Raw genomic sequence first — 27,117 nt, 5'->3', positions numbered from 1 at the left:
ATAACTATAACTTTCAAAAATTGTATTTCATGTGCATTGGTGTTTTGTCTGCATGTCTGTGTGATGGTATAAGATTCCCTGGAACAGGTGTTACAGACAGCTGTGAGCTGGGAATTGAACCGGGTCATCTGGAAGACCAGCCAGTGCTCTCAACCATTTAGCCATCTCTCTAGCCCCTTTACATTTTTAAATGAAAACTAAAGAAGAGTCTACCTTTTTTTGTTTGTTTGGTTGTTTGGTTGGTTGGTTGGTTTTTCAAGACAGGGTTTCTCTGTATAGCCTTGGCTGTCCTGGACTCACTTTGTAGACCAGGCTGGCCTCGAACTCACAGCAATCCACCTGTCTCTGCCTCCTGAATGCTGGGATTAAGGGAAATAAATGGGGATAAAGTCCACCACTGCCCAGCTGAGTCTACCTCTCATGAGCTGTAAAGCATGATATACTGTCTACTATAAGCTGCCTCGGCACTTTTTAAATACTGTTGCCAATTAGGGAAGTCTTGTTCCTTAAGTTTTTCCCAGGAGGTTTTTGCCAGAACCTCTCAGCAGAGTAGCTTGTTACCTCTTTCTGATCTGTCTGTGGGAGCAGAGCGGGCAAAGCGGGCAGAGCGGGCAGAGCGAGCAAAGCGGGCGGTTCAGACCACTCTTCCGGAGGAGACGGGGGCTTTGCGGCTGGTGTGCTGAGGCTCACTTCTTCTTCATGTTTGTGCTGGTAAAGGATGCTGGTGGCCTCAAGTTTCAGCTTTTCTTCTTGAGCTGCAGAAAAAGGAGTCCAGGGACTTGAAACCAGTTGTTGGCAGCCGAAGTCAGAGTGGACTCAACTGTGAGATAACGTACGGCTTCCTTTTATACAGAAAAGCAATTTCCTCTTGCAGACACAGAGGCCCCCAGCCTGCTGACCCAGCCAACGGAGTGGCCTTGTACTTCGAAGGCAAAATCAAGAGAGTAGAAGAATACCCAAGGAATTATGGGATGGAGAAGGAAACATGACTTTTTTGAGAGGGTGGGGTGGGGTGGGGGACAGTGCAGATAATAAGCCCTACGGTCCTGTGCATTCAAAAGCACCCTACCAAGTGAACAGAGTCCCCCAGTGAACACTACTTTTTTTGTTTTTTGGTTTGTTTGTTTTTTTGTTTTTCGAGACAGGGTCTCTCTGTGTAGCCTTGACTATCCTGGACTCGTACTGTAGACCAGGCTGGCCTCGAACTCACAGAGATCCACCTGCCTCTGCCTCCCAAGTGCTGGGATTAAAGGCGTGCGCCACCACACCCTGGCTTGAACATTACGTTTTTGAAAGCACCATCCAAGCCACTCTCCCACCAACTTGACTCCACTATGCCTTCTGGCCATGAGTTCTGTGTGGCCCCATCTCCAAACCCACTCTGGATGGAAGAAGACTGTGTGTGTGTGTGTGTGTGTGTGTGTGTGTGTGTGTGTGTGTGTCTGTGTGTGTATGTGAGGGAAGGAAGGCCACTGAGAGTACACAGTGCTCCACGGGGCACCAGAGACCTTACATCAGATCTCCTCTGATCTCAGAAGACTGAGTTTGTACTTATGAATACTGCAAGGTGCTTGGCATACAAGCCTTAGCTTTCATATTTTATGGCTTTTGCCTGAAGGCTCTTTCTTCTTGTTTTGTTTGAGACAGACCCTCTCACTACATAGTCCAGGGTAGCTTCAAACTGTGACTCCTCCTGCCATGTCCTGGAGGGCAAAAGTCAAGGCCCCTGTTGTCCCTGTGTCCCGTTTCTTCTATACTTTCTTATTTGAATATACTAGAACCTAAGGAAAAATTGGAAAGACTATACAACAGGATCTACGGCAGGATGAAGAGGGGGTGGGGGGCTCGAGACAGGGTCTCTCTGTGTAGCCCTGGCTGTCCTGGAACTCTCTCTGTAGACCAGGCTGGCCTGGAACTCACTGTGATCTACCTGCCTCTGCTTCCCAAGTGCTGGGATTAAAAGCATGTGCTACTATGCCTAGCTAAATATCATTTAAATAAATATCTCCCATGACATAAGAGTTAAAATATGGCCAGATGTGGTGGCTATGTCTGTAATCCAAGCACTCAGGAAGACAGAGGCAGGCAGATCCCTGTGAATTTGAAGCCAGCCTGGAAGCCGGGCGTGGTGGCGCACGCCTTTAATTCTAGCACTCGGGAGGCAGAGGCAGGTGGATCATTGTGAGTTCGAGACTAGCCTGGTCTACAAAGTGAGTCCAGGACTGCCAAGACTACACAGAGAAACCTTGTCTCAAAAAATAAAAATAAAAATAAAAATAAAGCCAGCCTGGTCTACAAAGGAAATCCAGGACAGCCAAGGCTACACAAGAGAAACCCTGTCTTGAAAAAACAAAAAAAAGTTAAAATGGGTCCAGCTGGGCACGGTGGTATGCGTATTTCTGTAATCCATACAGTATCGTGGTACATGCATGCATGCAATCCATATGGAATGAGGAGGCAAAAATGTTGGTGCACAGGTACCTGTAATCCACATGGAATGGTAGTGCACATATGTCTGTAATCCCTATGGAATGTGGAGGCAAAAGACTGAACGTTTGAGGTCAGATTGAACCACATAGTGACACTGTGTCTCAGAAAAAAAAGGAGGGGCGGCGGTAGATAGAGCGCCTAGTAGATCCCTTGTCTAGTATGTTTGAGGCCTTCAATAAAACCCCTAGCACCAAATTAATGGGGAAAAGAGACCAGTGGGGGGCAGTGCTGGGGAGATGGCTCAGTGGTTAAGAGAGCTAACTGCTCTTTCAGAGGACCTGGGTTCAATTCCCAGCACCCACATGGCAGCTCACAACTGCCTGTAACTTCTGTTTCAGGGGCTCTGACACCCTCACACAGACATACATGCAGTAAAAATACCAATGTACATAAATAAATAAAAATAAATAAATTATTTTTAAAAAAGAGAGATAAGGACCAAAGTGGTAGTAAAAGCCCAGAAACCAAGCAAGAGTAGTAATTCACTTCTCAATTTTGACATGAGAGAGAAAAAAAACAACAAACAAAACAAAAACTGATTTTTTCACTCATCTCAGAAATAGTTGAATTTAAAAAAATTAAACAGAGAAATTCATTATTTCTACTTTCATTTATTTATTTATTTATTTATTTATTTATTGCATTTTAAGACAGGGTCTTACTATGTAGCCCTGGCTGTCCTAGAACTCATTATGAGGGCCAGGCTGGCCTTGAACTCATAGATCTGCCTGCCTCTGCCTCCCAAGTGCTGGGACTAAAGGCACACCGAGTGAGAATATTTTTTTTTTAGCATGAAATGTTTAAAAACAATAAATTAAAAATTGATACCATTCCAAACAGGAAGAGGCATATAGGGAAAGGCAAAAATAATGAGGCAGGCAGGTATCATGCCTTTCTGGCTAACTCAGACCTAACTGCTTGCTTTAATTCTAGTTATCAACTACCCACAAAATACAGGGTCAGGAGACCAAAGCTCCAGTGTCCCAAACCCCACAGCGGGTACTGCACAGGAGAAAGCTCCTTCAGACCTGACCCACCTTCCTGGTTGGTTGCTTGAAGCAAGACTTTGGTCTCCTGCAGCCCAGGGCCCGTTTGGTCCTGCAGTGGACAGACTTGCGGTGCTAGCCGCTCCGCAGTGAGCTCAAGGCCCCAGGGAGGCTGATGACTGCTCGCCAGCATGCTGAAAACGGGAGGCACGGTGTCAGACGGGCCCTCACAGGAGTAGGACGCGGCGCTCTTGGGACTCAGCTTCAGCATCTCGGGGGCTAGCTGACCATTCCTGTCTCCACATGGTTTTCCTTCTGCCCGGGCTTTATTTGTAACTGTCATTTGCCAACTGCTTTGGAACTTTTGGGTGGCATTGAGGAGTTACTCAGTGTCACCTCTGCTTCAGTCTTGAGGGTTCCACAACGCTATCACCCGAGTCATGCGTTTCTCAAGGAGCCTCTCTCCAGTGTGATGGCTTCCTTTGAGGGCCCGTGGGTTAGGTCATGCTGAGACCTCATGAGTTAGAGCTGAGAAACGCAATCTTTCTTTTCCCACCTTGTCCCCGTATCTCCCTTTGCCAATGGCTAATATACTCAAGGTCAAAACCAAGCTTTTCAACACCTGTTCCTCCATTCCATGGTACTTAGCTGTTAGACCTGCCTTGAGTGTAAATCATGCAAGGCCAGGTTGTAAGTCATTTGTACAAATGGAAATGACAGTGGCATTAAAATTTCCTGGGGGGAGGGGGACAAAAACAAACAAAACAAAACAAAAACCTACCTTGTTCAGTGGTGGTGGCACACACCTTTAATTGCAGTACTTGGGCAGCAGAGGCAGGCAGATCTCTGAGTTCAAGGCCAGCCTGGTCTACAGAGTGAGTTCCAGGACAGGGACAGCCAGGGCTACATAGAGAAACCCTGTCTCAAAAAAAACAAAAAAACAAAAAAAACCCAAACAAACCAACCAATCAAGCAACAACAAAAAATACCAAACTAAAATAAAAGTAATGAAAAGAAACAAAAAAGCCGGGAATGGTGGTACACACCTGTAATCTCAGCATTTGGAAGACAGAGGCAGGTGGATCATTGTGAGTTCAAGGCCGGCCTGCTCTACAAAGAGAGTTCCTGGACAGCCAAGGCTAACACAGAGAGACCCTGTCTCGAAAAACCAAAAACAACAACAACAACAAACAAACAAACAAAAAACAAAAAGAACTTCCTGGCCAGGAGTGGTGGCCCATGCCTTTAGTGGCAGTCCTTAGGAAGCAAAGGCAGGTGGATTCCTGTGAGTTTTAGGCTAACCTGGTCTACACAGGGCGGCTCTCTTAAACAACCAAAACAACCTAGTGGGGGCAGGTACAGTGGGTAAGGGCTCCTGCTGCCAAGCCTGACCACCTGAGTTCTAGGCTACGTACAAGGAAAGGAAAGAACTCCTGCAAAGGCTGTCCTCTGACCTCCACATGCACACTGTGGCACATGCCCCTCCTAATAAATAAATGTGAAAAAATAATAATGAGGTGAATGAGTGATATTCCTTCTAGAGCTTCCGCAAGCCAGAGCTAGCCTTATCCCTAAAGCCAGATGCAGGCCACGTCTCTGTAATCCCAGACCTCAGGGGTTGGGAGTGTGGGGCACGGACTGGCAGAGACAGGCAGATCTCTGTGTTCAAGGCCAGCCTGGTCTACAGAGTGGGTCCAGGAGAGCCAAAGCTACACAGAGAAATCCTGTCTCGAAAAACCAAAAAAAAAAAAAAAAAAAAAAAAGAAAGAAAGAAAGAAAGAAAAAAGTGGTTTTTTTCCTTTGGTTTTTTGTTTGTTTGTTTGTTTTGGTTTTGGTTTTGGTTTTTCTGAGTAGCCTTGGCTGACCTAGACTCACACTGTAGATCAGGCTGGCCTCGAACTCCTGAGTGCTGAGATTACAGGCCTGTGCCACCAAGCCCAACTGAAAAGAGATTATTTTAGGTCAGGCATGACGCCTTTAATCCAAATCCACCCACTGGGAGGCAAAGGCAGGTGAGTTTGAGGTCATTTTTGGACTACATAGTGAATTCTAGGACAGCCTAGGCTACACAGACCCTATCTCAATTAAAAAAAAAAAAGTTTGTTATGAGGCTGGGTATGTAACTGTAGCATGCCCCCCAGCATGCATAAAGCCCTGAGCTCAGCCCTAGGCACTTCAGCCCTGCATGGACCATACATGGTGGCATATAGCCATAATCCCAACACTGCAGAGGTGGAGGCAGGAAGAGAAGGTCAAGGTCATCCTTGGCTTCCCAGTGAGTTCAAGGCCTTCCCCCGCTGGACCACACATCAAACACAGACTCGAGAAGATGATGACACCCTGAGTGATGCAGAGACTCCCCTGTGCTGTCAATTTGCCTCTTGCTCTTCTTTTTATTTTTGAAATGGGGCCTTGTTATGTTTGTAGCCTGAAACTTGTTCTTCTGCCTCAGTCTCCTAAATGCTGGCATTAGAAGTGCAGGATCCCACACCCCGCTCCCTCTGCTCTCTTTTGCCAGGACAGAAGGCACTTTTATTTTAAAAACTATCTTTGTAAACTGAGTGTGGGCCGGGTGTGGTGGCGCATGCCTTTAATCCCAGCACTCAGGAGGCAGAAGCAGGCAGATCGCTGTGAGTACAAGGCCAGCCTGGTCTACACAGAGAAACCCTGTCTCGAAAAACCAAAAATAAATAAATAAATAAACTGAGTGTGGTGACGCACGCCTTTAATCCCAGCACTGGGGAGGCAGAGGCAAGCATGGATCTCTGTGAGTTTGAGGCTAGCCTGATTTATAAAAGGAGTCCAGGACAGCCAAGGCTACACAGAGAGACCCTGTCTCGAGAAAAAAAAAAAAAAAAAAAAAAGCTAAATAAATTTTTAAAAAATACCTAGAATGAAAGCGAAGATGCCCTTTTACTTCGCAGTGTCGGCATATTATTAAGCACACAAGCCGCTGCAGGTTAGCACACCTGTTTACAATTTGTCTTTCCTTTGAACATTATCTTGTCTCTTTTTCTGTCTTGTTCTTTGAGACAGAGTTTCTATAAAGCCCTGACTGTCCTGGGACTCATTCTCTACACCAGGCTAGAGTTATGGCCTCCATCTCTGCTGCCTTTGCCTCTAGAATGTGGGAATAAAGGTGTGTGCCACCATGCCTGGTCAATCTCTTTAAACCCTGGAAGGTTCCACCAAGATAGGAGGGATGTTTTCTCCAAGGCTTCCAAACACAAAGAGGCAAAACACTAGGAACGTAACAGTTATATAATTCCTAATTGTCTCGTGGTCCTTCTTGCTGTATGTAGTTTACTGTATATATGTGTAATAATATAAATGTATATTTAAAAGTAAGAAAAAAGAAAAAGAACTTGGAAGGTGCCATAATTATTTCATAGAAAACAGAACTCTGGGAACAGACTTTGTACTCACTTTTCTAAGAGTCTGTCATAACTGTCACTCAGCAATTTCCGTTCATTTTCCAAATCTTCAACTCTGACCTGAAACTAAGAATGACAGAACCCTTAAGACGCACTGGTCTTGCTTTCCCTCAGAGAGCACAGCCTGGGCTCCTCAGTACTGATGGTGCACACTTTTGACCCCAGAGGCAGGCAAGTCTCTGAGTTTGAGGCCAGCCTGGTCTACAAATCAAGGAGCTCCAGGACAGCTAGGGCTACACATTTAAACCTGTCTCAAAAAAACAAAAACAAAACCAAAATATTGCAACCGATTGAAAGTGGGCTGGGAAGCCAGGAGATGGTGGATTTTAATCCCAGCACTCGGGAGGCAGAGGCAGACATATCTCTGAGTTTGAAGCCAGCCTGGTCTACAAAGTGAGTCCAGGACAGCCAGGACTACAAAGAGAAACCCTGTCTCGAAAAACAAAAACAACAACAACAACAAAACCCAAACAAACAAAAACATTTGTTTTGCTTTGAGTCAGGATTTCACCAGGATGGACTGAATTTAAGAGACCTTTGCTTCTCAAGTGCTTGAACTAAAGTTATGTGACACCACGGCCAGCGCAGCTTATCTGCTTTTATGCAGGGTTGGGGATCAAATCCAGAGCGTTATGTGTTGGGCAAGCACTCCAGAACGAAGCTTTATCTGAGCCAGGAATGTGTGTGTGTGTGTGTGTGTGTGTGTGTGTGTATGCGCACACTCTGTCTTTGCACACAAGAGAAGAGGGGATCAGATCCCATCACAGGTGGCTGTGAGCCACCATGTGATTACTAGGACTGGAACTCAGGAACTCTGGAAGAGCAACCAGTGTTCTTAATTGCTGAGCCATCTCTCCAGCCCCAATCCCACATATTTGATGGAGTTTTTCCACTGCTATTACTTACCTCCTTCAGGGTTATCTGCAAGATAGACACATCTTCCAGTTGGGCTTTCAAGCTCAAAGCCTTCTTGCTCTCTTCGGTCAGCTCTGCCTTGAGCTCATTCACTTGGCTGAGGAAGGCATCGTGGGTTGCATTCAAAATTCCCTGATTCTGCAGACAAAGGGAAACTCCTCTAGGAATGACCACATGACTCCGCAGGCATGGCCTCCAGATAGCAGCAACTCCAGCCTTCGTAGGTGAAGGCCACAAAGAATGACTATGTGGTGGTTTGAACAAGATTGTGCTCACATATTTGAATGCTTGGTCATCAGGGAGTGGCACTACTTAAGAAGGATTAGGAGGCGTGGCCTTGTTGGAGTGGGTGTGGCCTTGTTGGAGTGGGTGTGGCCTTGTGAGAGGGAATGTACCACTGGGGGTAGGCTTTGGGTTTCAGAAGCTCAAGCCAGGCCCAGTGGCTCTTTCTCTTTCCTGATGCCTGGGATCCATATGTAGAACTCTCAGCTCCTTCTCCACCCTCCTATCTAGTTGCGTGCTGCCATTCTCCCCACCAGGACGACAATGAACTAATGCTCTGAAACTGCAAGCAAGCCCCAGTTAAATGCTTTCTTTTATAAGAGTTGTTTTGCTCATGGTGTCTCTTCACAGTAATAGAACCCTGACTAAGAGACTTGGAAGATGATGAAGAGTACAGTACCCAGCCACTGTCGAGTGGCCTTCTTTTCCTCCTTGGCTTTTCTCGGCAAGAATAGTCTTCCTCTTAGGAAGGACTTTCCATTCTGAGTAACTGTAGCTCATCACTGCAGCAATAATTGTTTCCCAATTTAATTCCTGGCTTTAAGTTAGACACAACTTTCAAAGGCTGCCTTAATTTTCTAAGCTATTTGGTTGATTTCTAAGATGACAGTATTTCTCCTCTTGCCCCTTGGACTATTGTCAGCTCTAGAAGTTGTGTGCCATTTTCTGTGCCTGCTTCTGTTGAGGCTCAGAGGAGCTCCTTGGTTTCGTCTGCACCCACTCACAGCAGTGAACGGCCAAAGGCTGGAGAACATCAGAGTATCTGCAATGGCCACAGGGCACCTGCTGGCCTCAGCAGTGCCAAAGAATACTCCTGTGCTAATAAGCCCGAAAATACCACCGAGCTCAGGAACTGTATTTCAATTTTGCTGAAAACAATACAATGAATATAATTTGTTATAGTAATAGCATAATTCATCTTACTAGAAACAGTATGCCCTAATAACTAATTTAATTACCTTAACTCTACTGTCATGTAACCTGCAAGAACACAGATTTCTTTGGGTTTGATTGCTCTGATTAGTAGGAAATAGATTCAAAGAATCTTTATTAATTACCTTCTGATGCCAGGAGTGGTGGTGCAGGCCTTTCATCCCAGCAGAGGCAGGGGGATCTCTGTGAGTTTGAGGCCAGCTTGGTCTACACAGTGAGTTTCAGGATACCCAAGGCTACGTGCAGAGATCCTATCTCAAACAACAGCAACAACAAAAAGTTACCTTCTGGAGCAAGTCTTCGTATGCCTGGAAGAAATAAGTAAGTATTATTTTACCAGTTTAGCCATTTCACAAAATATTTGACTCTTGTATAAGATAAATATAATTTGGCGTGCATCCCATGCATTTAGTCCCAGCACTCAGGAGGTAGAAACAGGAGGATCTCTGTGAGTTTGAGTCAGGTCTAGTCTACATAGCAAGTTCCAAGCCAGGCAGAGCTACACAGTTGAGACCTTATATATCAAAAAGAGAGAGAAGAAAAGACAAGACACATTATGCCTCAGCAGGGTGGCCATGTTGGACCTGCCTGAATGCAGGAAGGTCCCACCACAGAGACTGATGTCACCATCATCTACACACCCAAAGCAGGAATCTAGAAGCCACCTTCCATTTCCCTGCTTCCCTCACTCTCTCCCCTCTGGGAACTGATCAAAGCAAGATCCCCTTTCTCTGCCCCCCGGGTCCTCGCCTAGTTTTCCTTGGTTCCCCTGGCCTGGGCAGGAGCTGCAGGATGTCTGTGTCTGCAGTCCCTGTCATCTATTCTAACCTTCATTCTGTTGTCCTGAATTTTGCAATTTGCGTTTTGGATTTATTTTATGTGTACGTGTTTTTCTTGCATGTATGTGCACCAAGTATACCACATATGTACTTGGTGCCTGCAGTGGGCATAGGAGGGCATCGAATCCTCTGGATCTGGAGTTAGAGGCAGTTGTGAGCCACTGCCTAGCACCACTGAACCTGGATCTTCTGCAAGAACAAAGGCTTTTAACCTTTGAACCATCTCTCCAGTCACGTTTCCTGGTTTTGGTTTGATTATTGTTTTGTTTTGTTCTGTTTTGAGACAGGATCTCGTGTGATCCAGTCTGGCCACAGACTTGCTATGTAGCTGATGATAGCCTTGAGATCCTGCAATAAGCAGACATCTGCAGACTTGGGGACAACATATAAACTCTCGTAAGTTGCCTACATCTCTACCACCTGTAGCTAGTAACTGTTGGTACTTTGTAACTGTTTTCCTAAAGAGATTCGTTATCTACCAAAATGTTTTGCAAAGCTCATGCTTTTTAAAAGCTATGAAATCTTTTGGAGAAACGAAGTTAATCTTGTGAAAGCTTGTTCAAAAGCCCTCCCCAGATCTATGCGCTGAGGACTAACAGGCTCTAGGACCTAACACCTCAGTGTGTCTGCATTCACCTTTCTGGAAACCTTTTCCTTTTCTTGCACACTTGGTATTGATGTTTCAGAATTCAGTTCGTGAAGTTATTATTATTTTAAAATATATTTTATTAATTTATTCATATTACATCTCAATTGTTATCCTATCCCTTGTATCCTCCCATTCCTCCCTCCCTCCCATTCTCCCCTTACTCCCCTCCCCTATGACTGTGACTGAAGGGGACATCCTCCCCCTGTATATGCTCATAGGGTATCAAGTCTCTTCTTGGTAGCCTGCTATCCTTCCTCTGAGTGCCACCAGGCTTCCCCTTCCAGGGGATGTGGTCAAATATGGGGCACCAGAGTTTCGTGTGAAAGTCAGACCCCACTCTCCACTCAACTGTGAAGAGCGTCCTATCCATTTGCTAGATCTTGGTAGGGGTTCGAAATTTATTGCACATATTGTCCTTGGCTGGTGCCATAATTTGCGCCAGACACCTGGGCCCAGATCTGCCCATCATAATGTTCTTCTTGTAGGTTCCTAGGACCCTCTGGATCCTTCTATTTCCCCATTCTCCCATGTTTCTCTCACCTAGAGACCCAATAGAATGTCCTCCCCTCTGACCCACTTTCCTGGTGAGTGAATACTTTGTGAAGTTATTTTTTTACGAATTCTTTTAAAAGTGTTTTTACATTTTAATTTCTATTGTATGTGCATGGGTGCATTGCCAGCATGCGTGTCTGTGCACCACTGCACGCCTGGTTCTTGCAGAGGTCAGAAGAGGGAGCTGGATCCCCTGGAACTGGAGCTGCTGATGGCTGTAAAGCTGCCAAGTGAACTGCACCTGGGGAATTAAACCTGGGGCCTCTAGAAGAGCATCCAGGGCCCTTAACCACTGAGCTATCTCCTCCAGCCCCTTTTTATGAATCTTTTTCACTTTTACACCTGTCTCTGGGGTCTGATCACTCCCTTTTTGTTACCTCCCATACCTCATATAGTTATTTTATAAACTTGGTATGCTCTTACTCCTGTAATGGCCTTGGAGACTAGAGCCATGTTGCTCCTCACGGTGATTTTTTAAAAATATTTATTTATTTGTTTATTTATTTATTTATTATGAATACAGTACTCTGTCTGCATGTACACCTACAGGCCAGAAGAGGCCATCAGATCACATTATAGATGGTTGTGAGCCACCATGTGGTTACTGGGAATTGAACTCAGGACCTCTGGAAGAGCAGTCAGTGCTCTTAACCGCTGAGCCATCTCTCCAGCCCCTGTTTTTTTGTTTTTTTGGGTTCTGGTTGTTGTTGTTGTTGTTGTTTGTTTGTTTGTTTGTTTGTTTTGGAACAGGGTTTCTCTGTGTAGTCCTGGCTGTCCTGGACTTGCTTTGCAGACCAGGCTGGCCTTGAACTCACAAATACCCGCCTGCCCCTGCCTCCCAAGTGCTGGGATCAAAGGTGTGCACCACCACGCCCAGTTGCTTTAATATTCTGTACATACTGGTTCAATAGAAGGTTGGTGCTGTGGTCTCACTTAGACCTTGACACCAGATTTCCACCATTCTCACAGTCATTTCTAACCTGGTAATGGGGAAAGCTGTGGCTCTATAGCCTGAATCAAATCCTGCTCTGCCTCTTACTCTTTTTATACCTTCATCCAGTTACTTGTCTTACTAGGGAGTGATTCCTTCGCTGCTGTGTATACTCACCTTGGTTTTGTCACGTTGAAAGAGGGCACACTCCAAGTACCCACAACCACCCTCACGGTACAGAAGTGCTCGCCAGCTGGGCACGGTGGCGCACGCCTGTGATCCCAGCACTTGGAAGGCGGAGGCAGGAGGATCTTTGTGAGTTTGAGGCCAGCCTGGTCTACAAAGCGAGTCCAGGACAGCCAGGGCTACACAGAGAAACCCTGTGTCAAAAAGCAAAAAGCAAAAAAACAAAAAAACCCTTGCCTCCTGCCCCTCCCCCATGATGATTACAGAGTTACATGCTGATCCCTTTGCTTGGGACCTGATTTGACACTAATTAACCAAATTCCACCTTTACCAGGCAAAGGGCCTGAGCCTTCTCCATAATAGAAATAGTGAGCAATACTGAGAGAACAGTAGACTGGCAAGGCTTGGCTTTCAATATCACCTGTAAATTCTATGACCTCAGACAAGTCAGTGTCTTTGAATTATCATCACACATATGTGAAATAGAAAACATGGCTGCTGGTGGTGAACATATTGGTAATCCCAGCATTTTGGGGGACTAAAAAAAACCATTGTTTGAGGCTAGCCTGGGCTACACAGTGAGTTTCAGTTGGCCTACATTACACAGAATGAGGGCCAATCGCAAAGAAGGGGTAAATACAGAGTGGAGAAAGAACGGGAAGTGAAGGAAGAGGAGGGGGAGTGCAGGAGGGGGAGAGCTTCTGTTTGTTTGTTTTAAACTAACACCCCTCCCCCTTCTGCAGTACTGGGGACTGAGCCTAAACTGGCTTTTCCCTAAGAAGCACAGCTGACCACAGCAACTCGCCTCCTGAACGCGTGTGAGCTGGGCTTCCGTGGCGGCCAGGGAGGCGCTCCTGTCACACCAGAGCTTCTGAAGTCGGATCAGCTCCACCTTCTCCTTAACGGAGGCTCTGCAAACAGAAGACACGGACCAGTTCCATCTGGGGCCCAGGGCCTCCTGTTGTTGCCTGCTCTGCCCCTCATAACACAGTCAGCAAAACAGCCTTCTTCCTCCTCTTTTTAATTATGACAGTTGAGACCTAAGGACCACCAAAAAAAAAAAAAATTATGTTTCTCACAATTTCTAATACATGCCTTCTTTTCTTTTCTTTCTTTCTTTCTTTTTTTTTTTTTTTTTTTTTTTTTTTTTAGTTTTTCAAGACAGAGTTTCTCGAGACAGGACAGCCTTGGCTGTCCTGGACTTGCTTTGTAGACCAGATTGGCTTCGAATTCACATGGATCCATCTGCCTCTGCCTCCCAAGTGCTGGGATTAAAGACATGCACCACCACACCCAGTTACATGACCTATTATTTTCTTAGAAACCAGAATATACCCAGGCATGGTGGTACACACCTTTAATCCCAACACTTGGGAGGCAGAGGTGGGTAAATCTCTATGAGTTTGAGGACAACCTGGTCTACAAAGCAAGTCCAGAACAGCCAGGACTACACACACAGAAACCCTGTATTGAAAACCAAAAATGAGCCGGGCGTGGTGGCACACGCCTTTAATCCCAGCACTCAGGAGGCAGAGGCAGGCGGATTGCTGTGAGTTCAAGGCCAGCCTGGTCTACAAAGTGAGTCCAGGGTGGCCAAGGCTACACAGAGAAACCCTGTCTCGAAAAAAACAAAAAGAAAACAAAACAACAAAAAAAAAGAAAACCAAAAATGAACAAAACAAAACAAGTTATTTGATGGCATACACATTTAATTAAATGCTTTAATCCCAGCATTTGGGAATAGAGTCAGGCAGATCTCTGTGAGGTTGAGTTCAGCCTGGTCTACAAAGTGAGTTCCAAGACAACAAGAGTAAAACTGTCTCAAAACATAAAGAGAGAGCCAGGCAGTGGTGGCATATGCCTTTAATCTCAGCACTCAGGAGGCAGGCGGATCTCTGTGAGTTCGAGGCCATCCTACTCTACAGAGTGAGTCCAGGACAGTCAGGCCTACACAGAGAAACCTTGTCTCAAAAAACCAAAAAGAAAGAAAGACAGACCCTGGAGGTCCACACCTGCTTAGACCACGCCTCCAATGGGGCTTGAGTGTTCAATATTTGATGAGTCTCCAGAGCCTGGGGTTTGTAGCTCAGTGTGCAGAGACACGCAGGACTTCCTAGCACGCAGGAGGCCCCAAATTTGGTCCCCTACACTGTGTAAAACCAGGTTGGTGGTGAATGCCTCTAATCCCAGTGCTTGAAGGTAGAGGCAGGAGGCCCCGAGACTCAAGATTATCCTCTGCACCACCGTGAGTTTGAACCAGCCTGGAGTTCATGAAACACTGTCTCAAAAAGCAAATACACAGCCTGGTGGTGAAGGCACAAGCCTGTAATCCCAGCACTCTGGAGGCAGAGGCAGGGGCAGATCACTGAGTTCAAGACCAGTCTGTCCTACAGAGAAACAAAACAAAACAAAACAAAGACAAAAAACAAAAAACCAAACAAAACCAACCAAACAAACAACAAAACCCACAGAGGCAGCACTTGGTGTTAAAGTTTCTTCTTGCTGTTGTACATACTGGAGTTTGGGCAGATGTGTAACACCCTAAAAATCCCCGCTGCTCTTCATGTGTCCTTCCCCAGATGCTAGTGACTGGAGATCCATCTATTCTCCATATATATGTTTGCCTTTCCCTAAAGTATTGTATTGTACAGCTAGAACTGTACAAATACAGCTTTGAGGGCTTGCTCTTTTTTTCTGTTTTGTTTTTTTATTTTTTTGAGACAGGGTTTCTCTGTGTAGCCCTGGCTGTCCTAGAACTCTCTTTGTAGACCAGGCTGGCCTCAAACTCACATCGATCCATCAGCCTCTGCCTCCTGAGTGCTGGGATCAAAGGTGTGTGCCACCATGCCCGGCTTTAATTTGTATTTTCATGGAGAAAGGGTCTTACTATGTAACCTTGGCCTGCCTGGAATTCCCCAGTCCAGGAAGATAGGTCTGTCTCTACCTCCTAAGTGCTGGGATTAAAGGTGTGCACCACCAGTTTTAGCTTTTAGTACATTTTTGTAATAATAGCACCACTTCCTCTTCAGTAGAAAAGAGTACTTGGGGCTTTTGGAGAGACAGGGATTCTAGTCCTGGGCCAAAACAGCAGTCACCCCCAGTTTGGGGGGATCTGGCCCCCTCTTCCGGCCTCTTTAGGCACCAAGGACACAGAGCACTAACATATCTCTGCAGACAAAATACTCACACTCACCGTAACACGTAGCCCACCTACCTCTTTATATGCAGGATTTCTTAACTTCCTCGATACTCTAGGTGGGTCTACAGGTCAGATTGAATTTATTCTTAAATAAATAATCTTTGTCCCTTTGAAGTGAAGAAAAGCTGCAAGTAAAAACCTTACTTTCTCTGCCCCGTATGGCTTGAGACATAGAATCTTGGCTCTCACCGAAGCTCTGCAGCCTTCTGAGCACACTCCAGCGAGCTTCTCTGATCAATCTTTTCATCTTGGGACATTTTATCAGGAGGCTTGGCTGGCTCTTCCACTTGTGTAGAATTAGCAGTCGTGATATGAACACTGCTAGGCATACAAAGACCAGTGAGTTTAGCCAAATCAGGAATTGCTGGGTAAACAGTATGCTGTTGTATTTAGAGGAAGAATAAACACAAAAGGGAGAAGCAGAAAGAAACATTTACAGGGCTTCGAACTATTTACTCATCAAAAATGTTAGAAAAGTTAGCAGGGAGGTGGTGGCACACGCTTTTAATCCCAGCACTTGGGAGGCAGAAGCAAGTGGATTGCTGTGAGTTTGAGGCCAGCCTGGTCTACAAAGCAAGTCCAGGACAGCCAAGGCTATCATAGAGAAACCCTGTCTTGAAAAACAAAACAAACAAACCGTGTGTGTGTGTGTGTGTGTGTGTGTGTGTGTGTGTGTGTGTGTGTGTGTGAGCTTTGACAGGACATCACTGTGTAGACCAGGCTGTCCTGAAACTCACAAAGACCCACCTGTCTCTGTCTCTGCCTGTGTGTTGGGACTAAAGGAGTGTTGTTCCTCCTGCCTCTTATTTTGTAGTTTTGGTTTGTTTGCCCGTTCCCGGCCCCCCTGCCCCCCCCCCACCCCCCCCCCCCCACCCCCCGCCAAGACAGGGTTTCTCTGTGTAGCTTCGGTTGGTCTGGACTCTCATTGTAGACTCACAGGGCTCCACCTACCTCTGCCTTCCTAGTGCTGGCATTAAAGGCGTGAGCCACCATGCCCGGCCTTTGTTATGTATTTTTAAACAAACAAATTGGAATTATGACTGACAGCTGCCTCTCATCTTCTCTGATTATCCCAGAAATCACAACACTCACCTCCTCTTATATGATGCACTTACTAACATACAGAATGGCTGGTTTCTCTTTAGGTATACATATGGACCACTGCTTGTGTGTCCTCTTCTGCCTTCCCCACGCCCTGTAATCCCAGCAGGGGGGCAATGGCAGGTCAGCCTGGTCTACAAGGTTAGTCTAGACAGCCAGAGCTGTTACACAGAGGAACCCTGGGGGGGCGGGGGGGAGTATTTCCAACGGAAGCTTTTTGGGTACCACGATGGACACATGAGAGGCACTCACGGTTGGCTGGCTTCGCTGCTGATTTCAATTCTGTTGTTTTCATCCATGTCATAGCCCTTAAATATGGGAGGGGCTGTACGGCTGCGTCTGTCTTTTGGCCCTGAAAGTTTAGGAAAGGGAGGGGGGAAGGTGAAATGTAGCCACAGTGCCTTCTAGAACACCACATGCTGACACTAGGACACCAAGTGCTGTCCACTGAGAGGCCTGAGACTTGAAGGAAATCCTTATGTGAGTGACAATTAGCCACAGAGCTGGGCATGTTACTCTTCCATAAGGTCACACCTGTATATAATTCTAGCCCAAAACATTCAGTGAGTCGGGCAGTGGTGGTGCACACCTTTAATCCCAGCACTTGGGAGGCAGAGGCAGGAGGATCTCTGTGAGTTCCAAGATAGCCTGGATTACAGAGCAAGTTCCAGGACAGCCAGAGCTACACAGAGAAACCCTGTCTCAAAAAAAAAAAAACCAATAAATAAATAAATAAATAAAAATTAAAAAAAAAATTTTTTTAATTAAGTGAGTGGGTACAAGTGGGAGGAAGAAAGATTCAATCTGGCCCAAGCCGGGGCCTGGTGTCCAGCCCTAATCTGGCCCAAGCCGGGGCCTGGGTGTCCAACCCTAATCTGGTTCCTAACAGGTGGCCAGTCATGCTTAAATGTGCTCACTTATCTCATTTTGGTTGTTCGGTTTTTTTGTTGCTTTTCCATACAAGGTTTCTCTGTGTAGCCTTGGCTGTCCTTGACTTGATTTGTAGACCACGCTGGCCTCGAACTCACAAAGATCCGCCTGCCTCTTCCTTCCAGTGCTGGGATTAAAGGATACACCTCTAGCCGGGGTGTGGTGGCTCACGCTTTAATCCCAGCACTCCGGTGGCAGAGGCAGGTAGATCGCTGTGAGTTCGAGGCTAGTCTGGTCTACACAGGGAGTCTAAGGGAGCAAGGCTACACAGAGAAACCCTGTCTCGAAAAACAAACAAAAACCAGGGTTTTAGGAAGGTAGAACCTGACTGGAGCTTCAGTCCCTTGGGGGTGGGGGTGTGGTTCCCCCATTACACACCAGCTGTCTGGGGCAGTCTGCGCCCTGCGTGGACTCTAGGCTGTGTACCACCTGCTGGGGTCGAGGGACACAGGCGCTGTAGATGGGCTTTCCTCCTGGGAACCGGGGAGCGCTGGGGCGCAGAGGGGCGCAGGGAAGCGGAAGCCCAAGGATGCCTCTGCCTCGCAGTCGCCTGGAGCGCAGCAAGTGTCCGCATATCGGGTTGGGTAGTGCTGGATCGTTGCACGGTGGTCCTCCGCCTGTGGCAAAACAGACTACATGGATTTCTCTGCCACCAATCCACACTCGCTCGTGTTGAACTCAGGACTTGATTCTAGCTGGGTAGGCCTCAGAGCTAGCCCCAGCTTTGGTGTCATAGTCAGGCTTACTGTTGCTACAGATTTGCCTTATATTTCCACACTGTAGTCCATCACTGAAGGAAGCCAGGACAAAAAAATCAAACAGGATCTCAACCGGGATGCAGGGGCAGATGTAGAGGCCCTAAAAGATGCTGCTCATTGGCTTGCCACCCTTGAACCACTTGCAGCAGCCCCAGACTAGTACCGCCCACAATGGGCTGGGCCCTCCCTCATCAATCACTAAACAAATGTGCTACAGCTGGGTCTTTTGTTTGTTTTGTTTTATTTTTTCTAGACTGGGTTTCTCTTGTAACAGAGCCCTGGCTGTCCTGGGCTAGACCAATCTGGCTTCTAACTCACAGCGACCCGTCTGCCTCTGCCTCCTGAGTGCTGCGATTAAAGGCGTGTGCCACCACGCCCAGCATGTTCTCGTATTCACAATAAAAACTTACTCACTAACAGAGCGGCCATTTCAGCACTTTTTCTTGTTTGTTTGTTTTTGTTTTTGTTTTCTCCACTACCCTTCCCCTAGCTGCTCTTCCCTCTATAATCTAGGCGTTTTGGCTACACTATCCTTTTTACCCCTTTATCTCTCAGCCCAGGCTGACCTCTCAGTCCGTGGCTCTCCTCACGTGGCCTGGCTCAGTGTGGCTGTGTTCACCCTGACTCTTCCAGACTCCTTTCCTCTTACACCCTCACACATATCTACAATAAACCTCCTCCACCACACCTAGAAGCAGCTATATCCTCTTTTTTATTTCTTTTATTCATTCAATGCTATATATATGCCCTAAATTAATCTCTGAGTCAAGCTTGGTGTTGCAGGCCTTTAATCCCAGCACTGGACTTAACTGCTGTTCAGTCCTACAGTTTTGTTTTTGTTTTGTTTTTTCGATATAGGGTCTCTCTGTAGCCTTGGCTGTCCTGGACTCTCTTTGTAGACCAGGCTGGCCTCGAACTCACAGCGATCCTCCTGCCTCTGCTTCATGAGTGCTGGGACTAAAGGTGTACACCACCACAGCCAGCTTCAGTCCCGCAGTTCTTTAGGGAACATTACCACATGAGAAAAAGCAAGACCGCTGGAGTGTGACGTCTGCATGTAATCCCATCAGAGGCAGGGAAATGCTTCAAGTCCAGCACAGCCAGGACCACATAATGTGACCTTGTCTCCAAAAAAGTACAAGAAGAGGCTGGCTGTGCTGGCACACTGCTGATTCAGCAATTAGGAGCCAGAGGCAGGTAGAACTCTTGAGTTCAAGGCCAGCCATGTCTACATAGAACAGCAACTCTCAGCCGGTGGGTCCCCAAAGATATTTACATTATAAATTCATAACAGTAGCAAAATTATAGTTATTAAGTAGCAATGGAAATAATTTTATGGTTGGGGGCCACCACCACATGAGGAACTGAATTAAAGGGCAGCAGCATTAGGAAGGTTGAGAGCCACTTTTATAGATGGTTCTAGGTCAACCAAGGCTACATAATAAGACCCTGTTGCTAAATTTTTATCAATTTTTTTTAAGGCTGGTGAGATGGTTCATCCTTTAAGAATGCTTGCTACAAGCTAGGCGTGGTGGCACACGCCTTTAATCCCAGCACTCAGGAGGCAGAGGCAGGTGGATCGATGTGAGTTCGAGGCCAGTCTGGTCTACAAAGCGAGTCCGGGGCAGCCAAGGCTAACACAGAGAGACCCTGTCTTGAACAACAAAAACAAAAACAAAAACAAAGAAACAAATCAACTACACTTATGTTATTAATGTTCATGCTGGTCTTGCCTAGAAGGCCCTGATACCAGTGCTTAAACAGACTTTCAAGTCAGCCACAGTGGAGTACACCTGTAAATCCCAGCACTTGGGAGGCAGAGGGAAGCAGATTTTTGTGAGTTCAAGGCCAGTCTGGTCTACAAAGTGATTCCAGGACAGCCAAGGCTACACAGAGAAACCCTGTTTTTTTGAAAAATCAAAGGTAGACTTTAGAACACCTGTTCCTCTGCACGTGTACCCTCCTGCACCCTACCCTCAGACCCTTGCCTAGATGCAGGAGGCCCACCTTTGAAAGCCCACAGCCTAACATCACTGTATATGGAACATTTTGGAGTTAAGGGTTTAGCTCTGCCACTTATTAGGTGAGATCATAGGCAAATTATGCAGGCTTCTCAGGTCTCCTTTTCCTCCCAATCATACCCTGCCTGCACACTAATAAAGGGGCTAGCAGATTTAATAGTAAATCGCCTCATGTGCGTACAGAACACACAGCATGCCCACATCCAGTAAAGAGCCCACTAATACTAACTTTTCTTTTCTTTTCTTTTCTTTTTGATTTTTGGAGACAGGGTCTCTCTGTGTAGCCTTGGCTGTCCTGGACTCACTTTGTAGACCAGGCTGGCCTCGAACTCACAGTGATCCACCTGCCTCTGCCTCCCAAGTGCTGGGATTAAAGGCATGCGCCACCACGCCAGGCGATACTAACTTTTCAAGAGAGAAATTCCTTTTCATACTTGTACCTTGTTCTGCCAAGACTTTACCTTTCACCCGGTCTCCATCCCCTCCCTCTTGGCCACATAGGAGTCTGCCTTGTCTCTTGCTGTGTGCATTGTTATGCTATCATGTTACTTTGGCTGCTCTGTGGTCTGTGTTAAATTATGAGATGTGTGGTAGAAAAAACAGTAAAGAGATAGTGTTTGCAAAACTATTTCTGAGCCTGACATCTTGGATGTTTGAGTCATTTTGGTATACATATCCGAGTACCATGTAATCCTTTCCGGTTAGCATGGGGCCAAATCTGCTGCAGACACAGCTTTTGAAATTTTAAGAATTCTGGGTACTGTTGGGCAGTGATGGCGCACGCCTTTAATCCCAGCACTTGGGAGGCAGAGGCAGGTGGATCACTGTGAGTTCGAAGCCAGCCTGGTCTATAAAGCAAGTCCAGGACAGCCAAGACTAAACAGAGAAACCCTGTCTTGCAAAACAAAACAAAACAACAATAACAAAAGACTTTTGGGTACCTTCTGCTTTTATCTCTTTGCTGTGGAGAAAGCTCCTTTATCAACACAGGCTCTCTATGAAGAGGAAAGAGTCTGCCATGCTGTTCCTCCTGGCTCGTCCTGCCCGAGCGAGACTGAACCTTTACATTCTTAACTGAAGTCCCTGAAGAAAGCAAGTAGAGAGTATTTTTACATGTTGTCTTGTTTATTTATTTTTTAAAATTAATTTATTTATTATGTATACAGTGTTCTGCCTGTACACATGTATGCCAGAAAAGGGAACCAGATATCATTATAGGTGGTTGTGAGCCACCATGTGGTTACTGGGAATTGAACTCAGGACCTCTGGAAGAACAGCCAGTACTCTTAACCTCTGAGCCATCTCTCCAGCCCCTTGTTTATTGTTAAGAGTCTTGGATCTGGGATGGTGGCCCATGCCTTTAATCCCAGAATTTGGGAGGCAGAGGCATGTGGATCTCTGGGTTTGAGGTTAGCCTGGTCTACAGAGTGAGTTCAAGGTCAGATCAGGCTGCACAGAGAAACCCTGCCCCCCCCAAAAAAAAGTCTCATAGGCTGACAAGAAAAGATTGTTCAACTGATAAAAGGCTTTCCACCAAAGCTGACAACCTGAATTCAATTCATGGAATTCACATGGTAGAAACAGAAAACAGATTATCAAAGTTGTCCTCTGATCTCCATATACACAAACTATGGCACACAACTAACTTCCCATCAGAAAATTAATAAATATAAAAATTAAATAAAAGGGGCTGGAGAGATGCCGCAGTGGCGAAGAGCCCTTGCCGCTCTGCCGGAGGACCCAGGGTAGATTATGGCACCCTCCTGGCAGTGCACAGCCTTCTGCACCTCCATTTCCACAGGACCTGGTGCCCTCCCTGGCCTCCGAATGCCCTATATAACGCAGCACACAGAAACGTGTTCAGGCAATGATAACCATGCACACTAGGTTCTGCATTTGATCCCTAGACCCCACCACAACCCAAGAAAGAAAAAGGTCCCGAGAGGCTGAGTAATGAAGAGACGAGTAGGTTGAGTGAGGGCAAGAGAGAAAGACGCCTGTCCTGGTGGCACACGCCTTTAATCCCAGCACTCGGGAGGCACAGGCAGGCGTTATCTCTGAGTTTGAAGTCAGCCTGGTCTACATAGCTAGTTCCAGGACAGCCAGAGCTCTGTAGAGAGACCCTGTCTCAAAAATAAATTAATAACAACAACAACAACAATAATAATAATATAAAGAACAAGAGAAAAAACAGCATTATGCATATGTGTTACTTTGTAAAGTTACTATATTTTAGGAAGAACTGGAGGAGGTTAGAGAGGAAAACAGGGACAGCATTAGGAAAACATGATAGTTGAGGAAACACACAGGTGCCTGAATTTACAGAGGCAGAGAATGTGACCTATGACCTGAGGAAGAAACCAGACAACATGGTACTGGAGGATGGATCACAGGCATGTGGCTTTGAGTTTAGATCTCTAGAATCCACATAAAAGTCAGTCATAATGGCACGTGCCTGTGACACACACCAGCAATGACAAACTGGGTGGCCAAGACAGGTGTGTGCCTGAAAGCTCACAGTAAGCGACCTAGCTTACATAGTCAAGTCCTGGGCAGCATGTGACCCTGCCTCAAAACAAAAGGTGGAGGGTGCAAACCACCAAGATTGTTCTTTGACCTATGTACACCTCCATACACAAATGTGCACACAACACACACAGAATCAAAGTAAAACATGAAGAGACCCTAATATGGTTGGTTGGATAGGAATGGCCTTCATAGACTCATGTGCTTGAATTCTTGCCCATAGCAAGTGGCACCGTTAGGAGGTGTGGTCCTGCTGGAGGAAGTGTGTCACTGTGGGAGGTGGCTTTGAGATCGCATATGCTCAAGCTACACCCGCTGTGGATCACAGTCTCCTCTACCACCTGCAGATCAAGATGTAGAACTCTCAGCTCCTTCTCCAGCGCCATGTCTGCCCTGCATGCCACCATGTTTCCCGCCATGATGATAATGAATGGACTAAACCACAGAAGCTGAAATCCATCCCCCAATTAAATATTTTCCTTTAAAAGGATTGGCTTGGGAGCCGGTCAGTGGTGGCGCACATCTTTAATCCCAGCACTCGGGAGGCAGAAGCAGGCAGAGCTCTGTGAGTTCGAGGTCAGCCTGGTCTACAAAGTGAGTCCAGGACAGCCAAGGCTACACAGAGAGACCCTATCTCAAACACACACACACACACACACACACACACACACACACACACACAAACAAACAAAACCCAAAACAAGAAAAGGGATGAAAGAAAACAGTTACCATTGTGAAGACAGCCACTACGGCCTCACAGAGGCAGACAAGGAATTGCCTAATCAGTGAAGACATCCCAATGGAAGCATTGGCTTCACCTACCGTTCAGTAGAGCAGTTGAGTCCGTGTCTCTGACCGGCAGATCCTCTGGTGAACGGTCCAGCAGATGCAGCATCATCCCAGCTAGCTAGAGACACGCTAGGAGACTAAAGGAAACGTCTCTGTGAAGTCATGACTTTAGACTGTCTTCAGCAGGGTCGCCCCAGATTGTAATAGGGATTTCCCAGGACTTTAATGACAGTATTTGACACATCAGAGTTATATTTGTGATCGTGGGGACAACTCTAAGGCCATGCATGCAGTAATCATGACGTTATTTCTTCAAAATGAAAATTAACTTTTCTGATTATAGGATTGATAGTTAGCCAGGTGGTGGTGGCGCACCCCTTTAATCCCAGCACTTGGGAGACAGAGGCAGATGGATCTTTGTGAGTTCCAGGTCAGCCTGATGTACAAAGCATCCAGGACAGTCAAGGCTACACAGAGAAACCTGCCTCTCAACAAAACAAAACAAAACAAAAAGTAAATAAATACATATAAATAAATAATAAATAAATAAGGTACCTGCCTAACCTGGTAGCAGATTACAATCCTTTTCTCTGAGAATCAGGCCTCTAAACTCTCTTTCCACTCAGTTCTCAAGGGCTGACTCTTTTTTGTTTGTTTTTCAAGACAGGGTCTCTCTGTGTAGCCTTGGCTGTCCTGTACTCACTCTGTAGAGCAGGCTGGCCTCGAACTCACAGCCATCCACCTGCCTCTGCCTCCTGAGTGCTGGGATTAAAGGCGTGTGCCACCATGCCCAGCTTCAGGGGCTGACTCTTAACAGTTTATACTCTATGAGCCAGTCCTTGTAGCTACTGTGCTGGAACCAGACACAGAACACTGAGCCAAGTTCAATTACCACATTCTATATCCTATCTGCTGAAAGGGGGCAGAGAAGGTAAATTAAGCTAGGTTTCACAGCACATACTTCTAATCCCACTAGTTAAGAGGCCGAGGCAGGAGGACTGAAAAGTTTTTATGCCCTCTGGGCAACTCAGCCAGAAACTGTTTAAAAAAGAAAAGGATCTTGGCATAATAGCGCACGCCTTTAATCTTAGCACAAAGACTAGTTTAAACTCTTCCCTCTGCCTTCTTCTCCCTCCCACTCCTCTCTCCTTCTTATCTTAAATGTTGATTATATTTAATTTTATGTGTATGGATGCCTGCATATGAGTCCAGGGACCTGTGGAGGTTGAAAGAGGTGCAGATTCAGGGGCTGGAGAGACGGCTCAGTGGTTAAGAGCGCTGCCTGCTCTTCCAAAGGACCCAGGTTCAATTTCCAGCACCCACATGGCAGCTCACAACTGTCTGTAACGCCAAGATCTGACACCCTCACACCAATGCACATACATTAAAACTAAATAAAATATTAAAAAAAAAAGAGGTGCAGATTCCCTGGAACTGGAGTCAAAGACAGTTGTGAGCCTATGTGTGGGTGCTGGGAACCAAATAGAGGACCTCTACAAGAGCAGTAAGTGCTCTTAACCTGAGCCATCTCTCCAAAACCGCTTTCTTTCTCTTTCTCTCTCTCTCTCTTCTTTTAACTTGTTGACTTGCTTGCTTGCTTGTTTTTCAAGATAGGGTCTCTGTGTAGCTTTGGCTGTCCTGGAACTTGTTTTGTAGACCAGGCTGGCCTGGAACTCACAGAGATCCACCTGCCTCTGCCTCCCGAGTGCTGGGATCACAGGTGTGCACCACTACCCCCGGCACACATTCCTTTCTGTCCTGAATAGAGAAATCCTCTCTGTAAAATGTCTCATGCCTTGGTCAATACTCTGCCCTGGTTTTAGATACTGAGTACAAATATGCTGCTGCGTCCTAAATTAGGTCCCCAGGCTCAAGCCTCACAAGATACTTGATGTCTTTTAAACATCTTAACTTGCATGGCTCCTGGGTATCTCAAACTCAGCCTGACAGGCGGAACTCTTGTTTCTCTGATCTCTATTCCTGTCTCTATGTGTGGTGTCCACACCCCCAAAGCCTGGATACCTCCCTCCTTCCCCGCTCTACCCCTTCCAGTACCATGTTGTCTGGTCTCCTCCTCAAGTCACAGGTCACATTCTCTTCTGCTGTAAAGTCAGGAACCTGTGTGTGGTTCCTCAACTACCATGTTTTCAAATGCTGTCTTTCTCTCTAACCTCCATCAGTTCCCCCTAACATATAGTAACGCATATGCATAATGCTTAAAACTTCCCAGTGGGTTTTCGGTACCTTCATACAAAATTTGAACTTTCTGCCAAGGCCCTTAGGAGCCTGTACCAAATGGTGCCTTTCTCATACTGCCCCAGCCAGGCTTGTGCTTCCTCGGTCAGCTCACCACCCTGCTCTTTCCTGGTCCTCTCTGTGGCTCCAGCATCACTCTCCTTCTAGTCTCTATGGCTCTTGAACTTTACTGGACTGCTTTTTCCCTTGCTCTTTATCACCACCATCATCAACATCTTTATCATCAGCGCCATCATCATCATCATCTTTATTTTATTAATTTATTTTTGAGACAGGGTCTCTCTACAGAGCTCTGGCTGTCCTGGAACTAGCTATGTAGACCAGGCTGACTTTAAACTCAGAGATAACGCCTGCCTCTCTGCCTCCCGAGTGCTGGGATTAAAGGTGTGCACCACCACGTCTGGCCCTGCCATATTCTCAATATTCAAGTATCATTGCCACTTATTTATAGTTATTTGTCTGTGCTCTCTATCTAAGATCTAAGGGCTTTGAAGGAAGAGAATCAGCGTTGACTTGTTACACTTGTATACCCAGTACAGGTCCTAAAGCACTTCCTAGAAAACAATAGGAACCAAAAAGCATGTGCCAAATAAATGAGAGAGAGAAGATATCATGAAGGGGCCACGTCAAAACTCCTGACTTTTTCTTCTTCCTCTTCTTTGATTATTGTATTTGTTTTCTTGAGACAGGGTCTCGCTACATATCCCGGGATGGCCTGGAATGTTCTATGTAGATCAGCCTGGCCTGGAACTCATATTTCTTTGCCTCTCAAGTGCTGGGATTAACGGCTTGTACCATCCAGCCCGGCTATCTTACTTTTGTGAAACATGGTCTTCTGTGGCCTGGGTGGCTGCCCCTTCTGGAACACAAGAATGGACATGGCTGCCTTGCTTAGACTTGGAGGACATTTAGAAAGAGGCATTTCCCCATCCTTATTAGAGAGACACAGGAGGACAAGTCTGAGGCTAGTCTGGGCTACATAGTGAGGCACTGTTTCAAAAACTGATTAATTAAGCTGGCGATGGTGGTGCATGCCTTTAATCCCAGCACTCACTCAGGAGACAGAGGCAAACTGATCTCTTTTTTTCTTTTCCTTTTTCTTTTTCTTTTTTTTTTTATTTTTTATTATTAATTTATTCTTGTTTTCTTTTCTTTTTTTTGTTTTTTGTTTTGTTTTTGTTTTTTAAGACACGGTTTCTCTGCGTAGCCTTGACTGTCCTGGACTTGCTTTGTAGACCAGGCTGGCCTCGAACTCACAGCCTGCCTCTGCTTCCCCAGTGCTGGGATTAAAGGTGTGTGTGTCACCATGCCTAGCTGCAAACAGATTTCTAAGAATGAGG

General features: G+C 46.2%; 1 protein-coding gene across 1 annotated transcript in view; it reads right to left on the bottom strand.

Moving 5' to 3' along the window:
• Positions 1-23,653, bottom strand: part of Rpgrip1 (RPGR interacting protein 1) — a 47,733-nt gene extending 24,080 nt beyond the window's left edge. Inside the window, exons 1-11 of the mRNA XM_051143399.1 lie at positions 23,555-23,653; positions 21,148-21,289; positions 17,806-18,044; positions 16,750-16,849; positions 15,586-15,714; positions 13,003-13,108; positions 9,325-9,348; positions 7,817-7,963; positions 6,903-6,976; positions 3,528-3,670; positions 562-755 (exon numbers count right to left, since the gene is read on the bottom strand). Of these exons, the coding sequence (XP_050999356.1) occupies positions 562-755; positions 3,528-3,670; positions 6,903-6,976; positions 7,817-7,963; positions 9,325-9,348; positions 13,003-13,108; positions 15,586-15,714; positions 16,750-16,849; positions 17,806-18,044; positions 21,148-21,289; positions 23,555-23,630 (1,374 nt within the window). The 5' untranslated portion in view covers positions 23,631-23,653. The remainder of the gene's footprint in view (positions 1-561; positions 756-3,527; positions 3,671-6,902; positions 6,977-7,816; positions 7,964-9,324; positions 9,349-13,002; positions 13,109-15,585; positions 15,715-16,749; positions 16,850-17,805; positions 18,045-21,147; positions 21,290-23,554) is intronic.
• Between the last annotated feature and the right edge of the window lie 3,464 nt (positions 23,654-27,117).

This window comes from Acomys russatus, chromosome 3 (genome assembly GCF_903995435.1).
Source record: "Acomys russatus chromosome 3, mAcoRus1.1, whole genome shotgun sequence".
NCBI lineage: Eukaryota > Metazoa > Chordata > Mammalia > Rodentia > Muridae > Acomys > Acomys russatus.
Note: the sequence above shows the minus strand (reverse complement) of the source record. Positions and strands in the feature narration are given on the sequence as shown.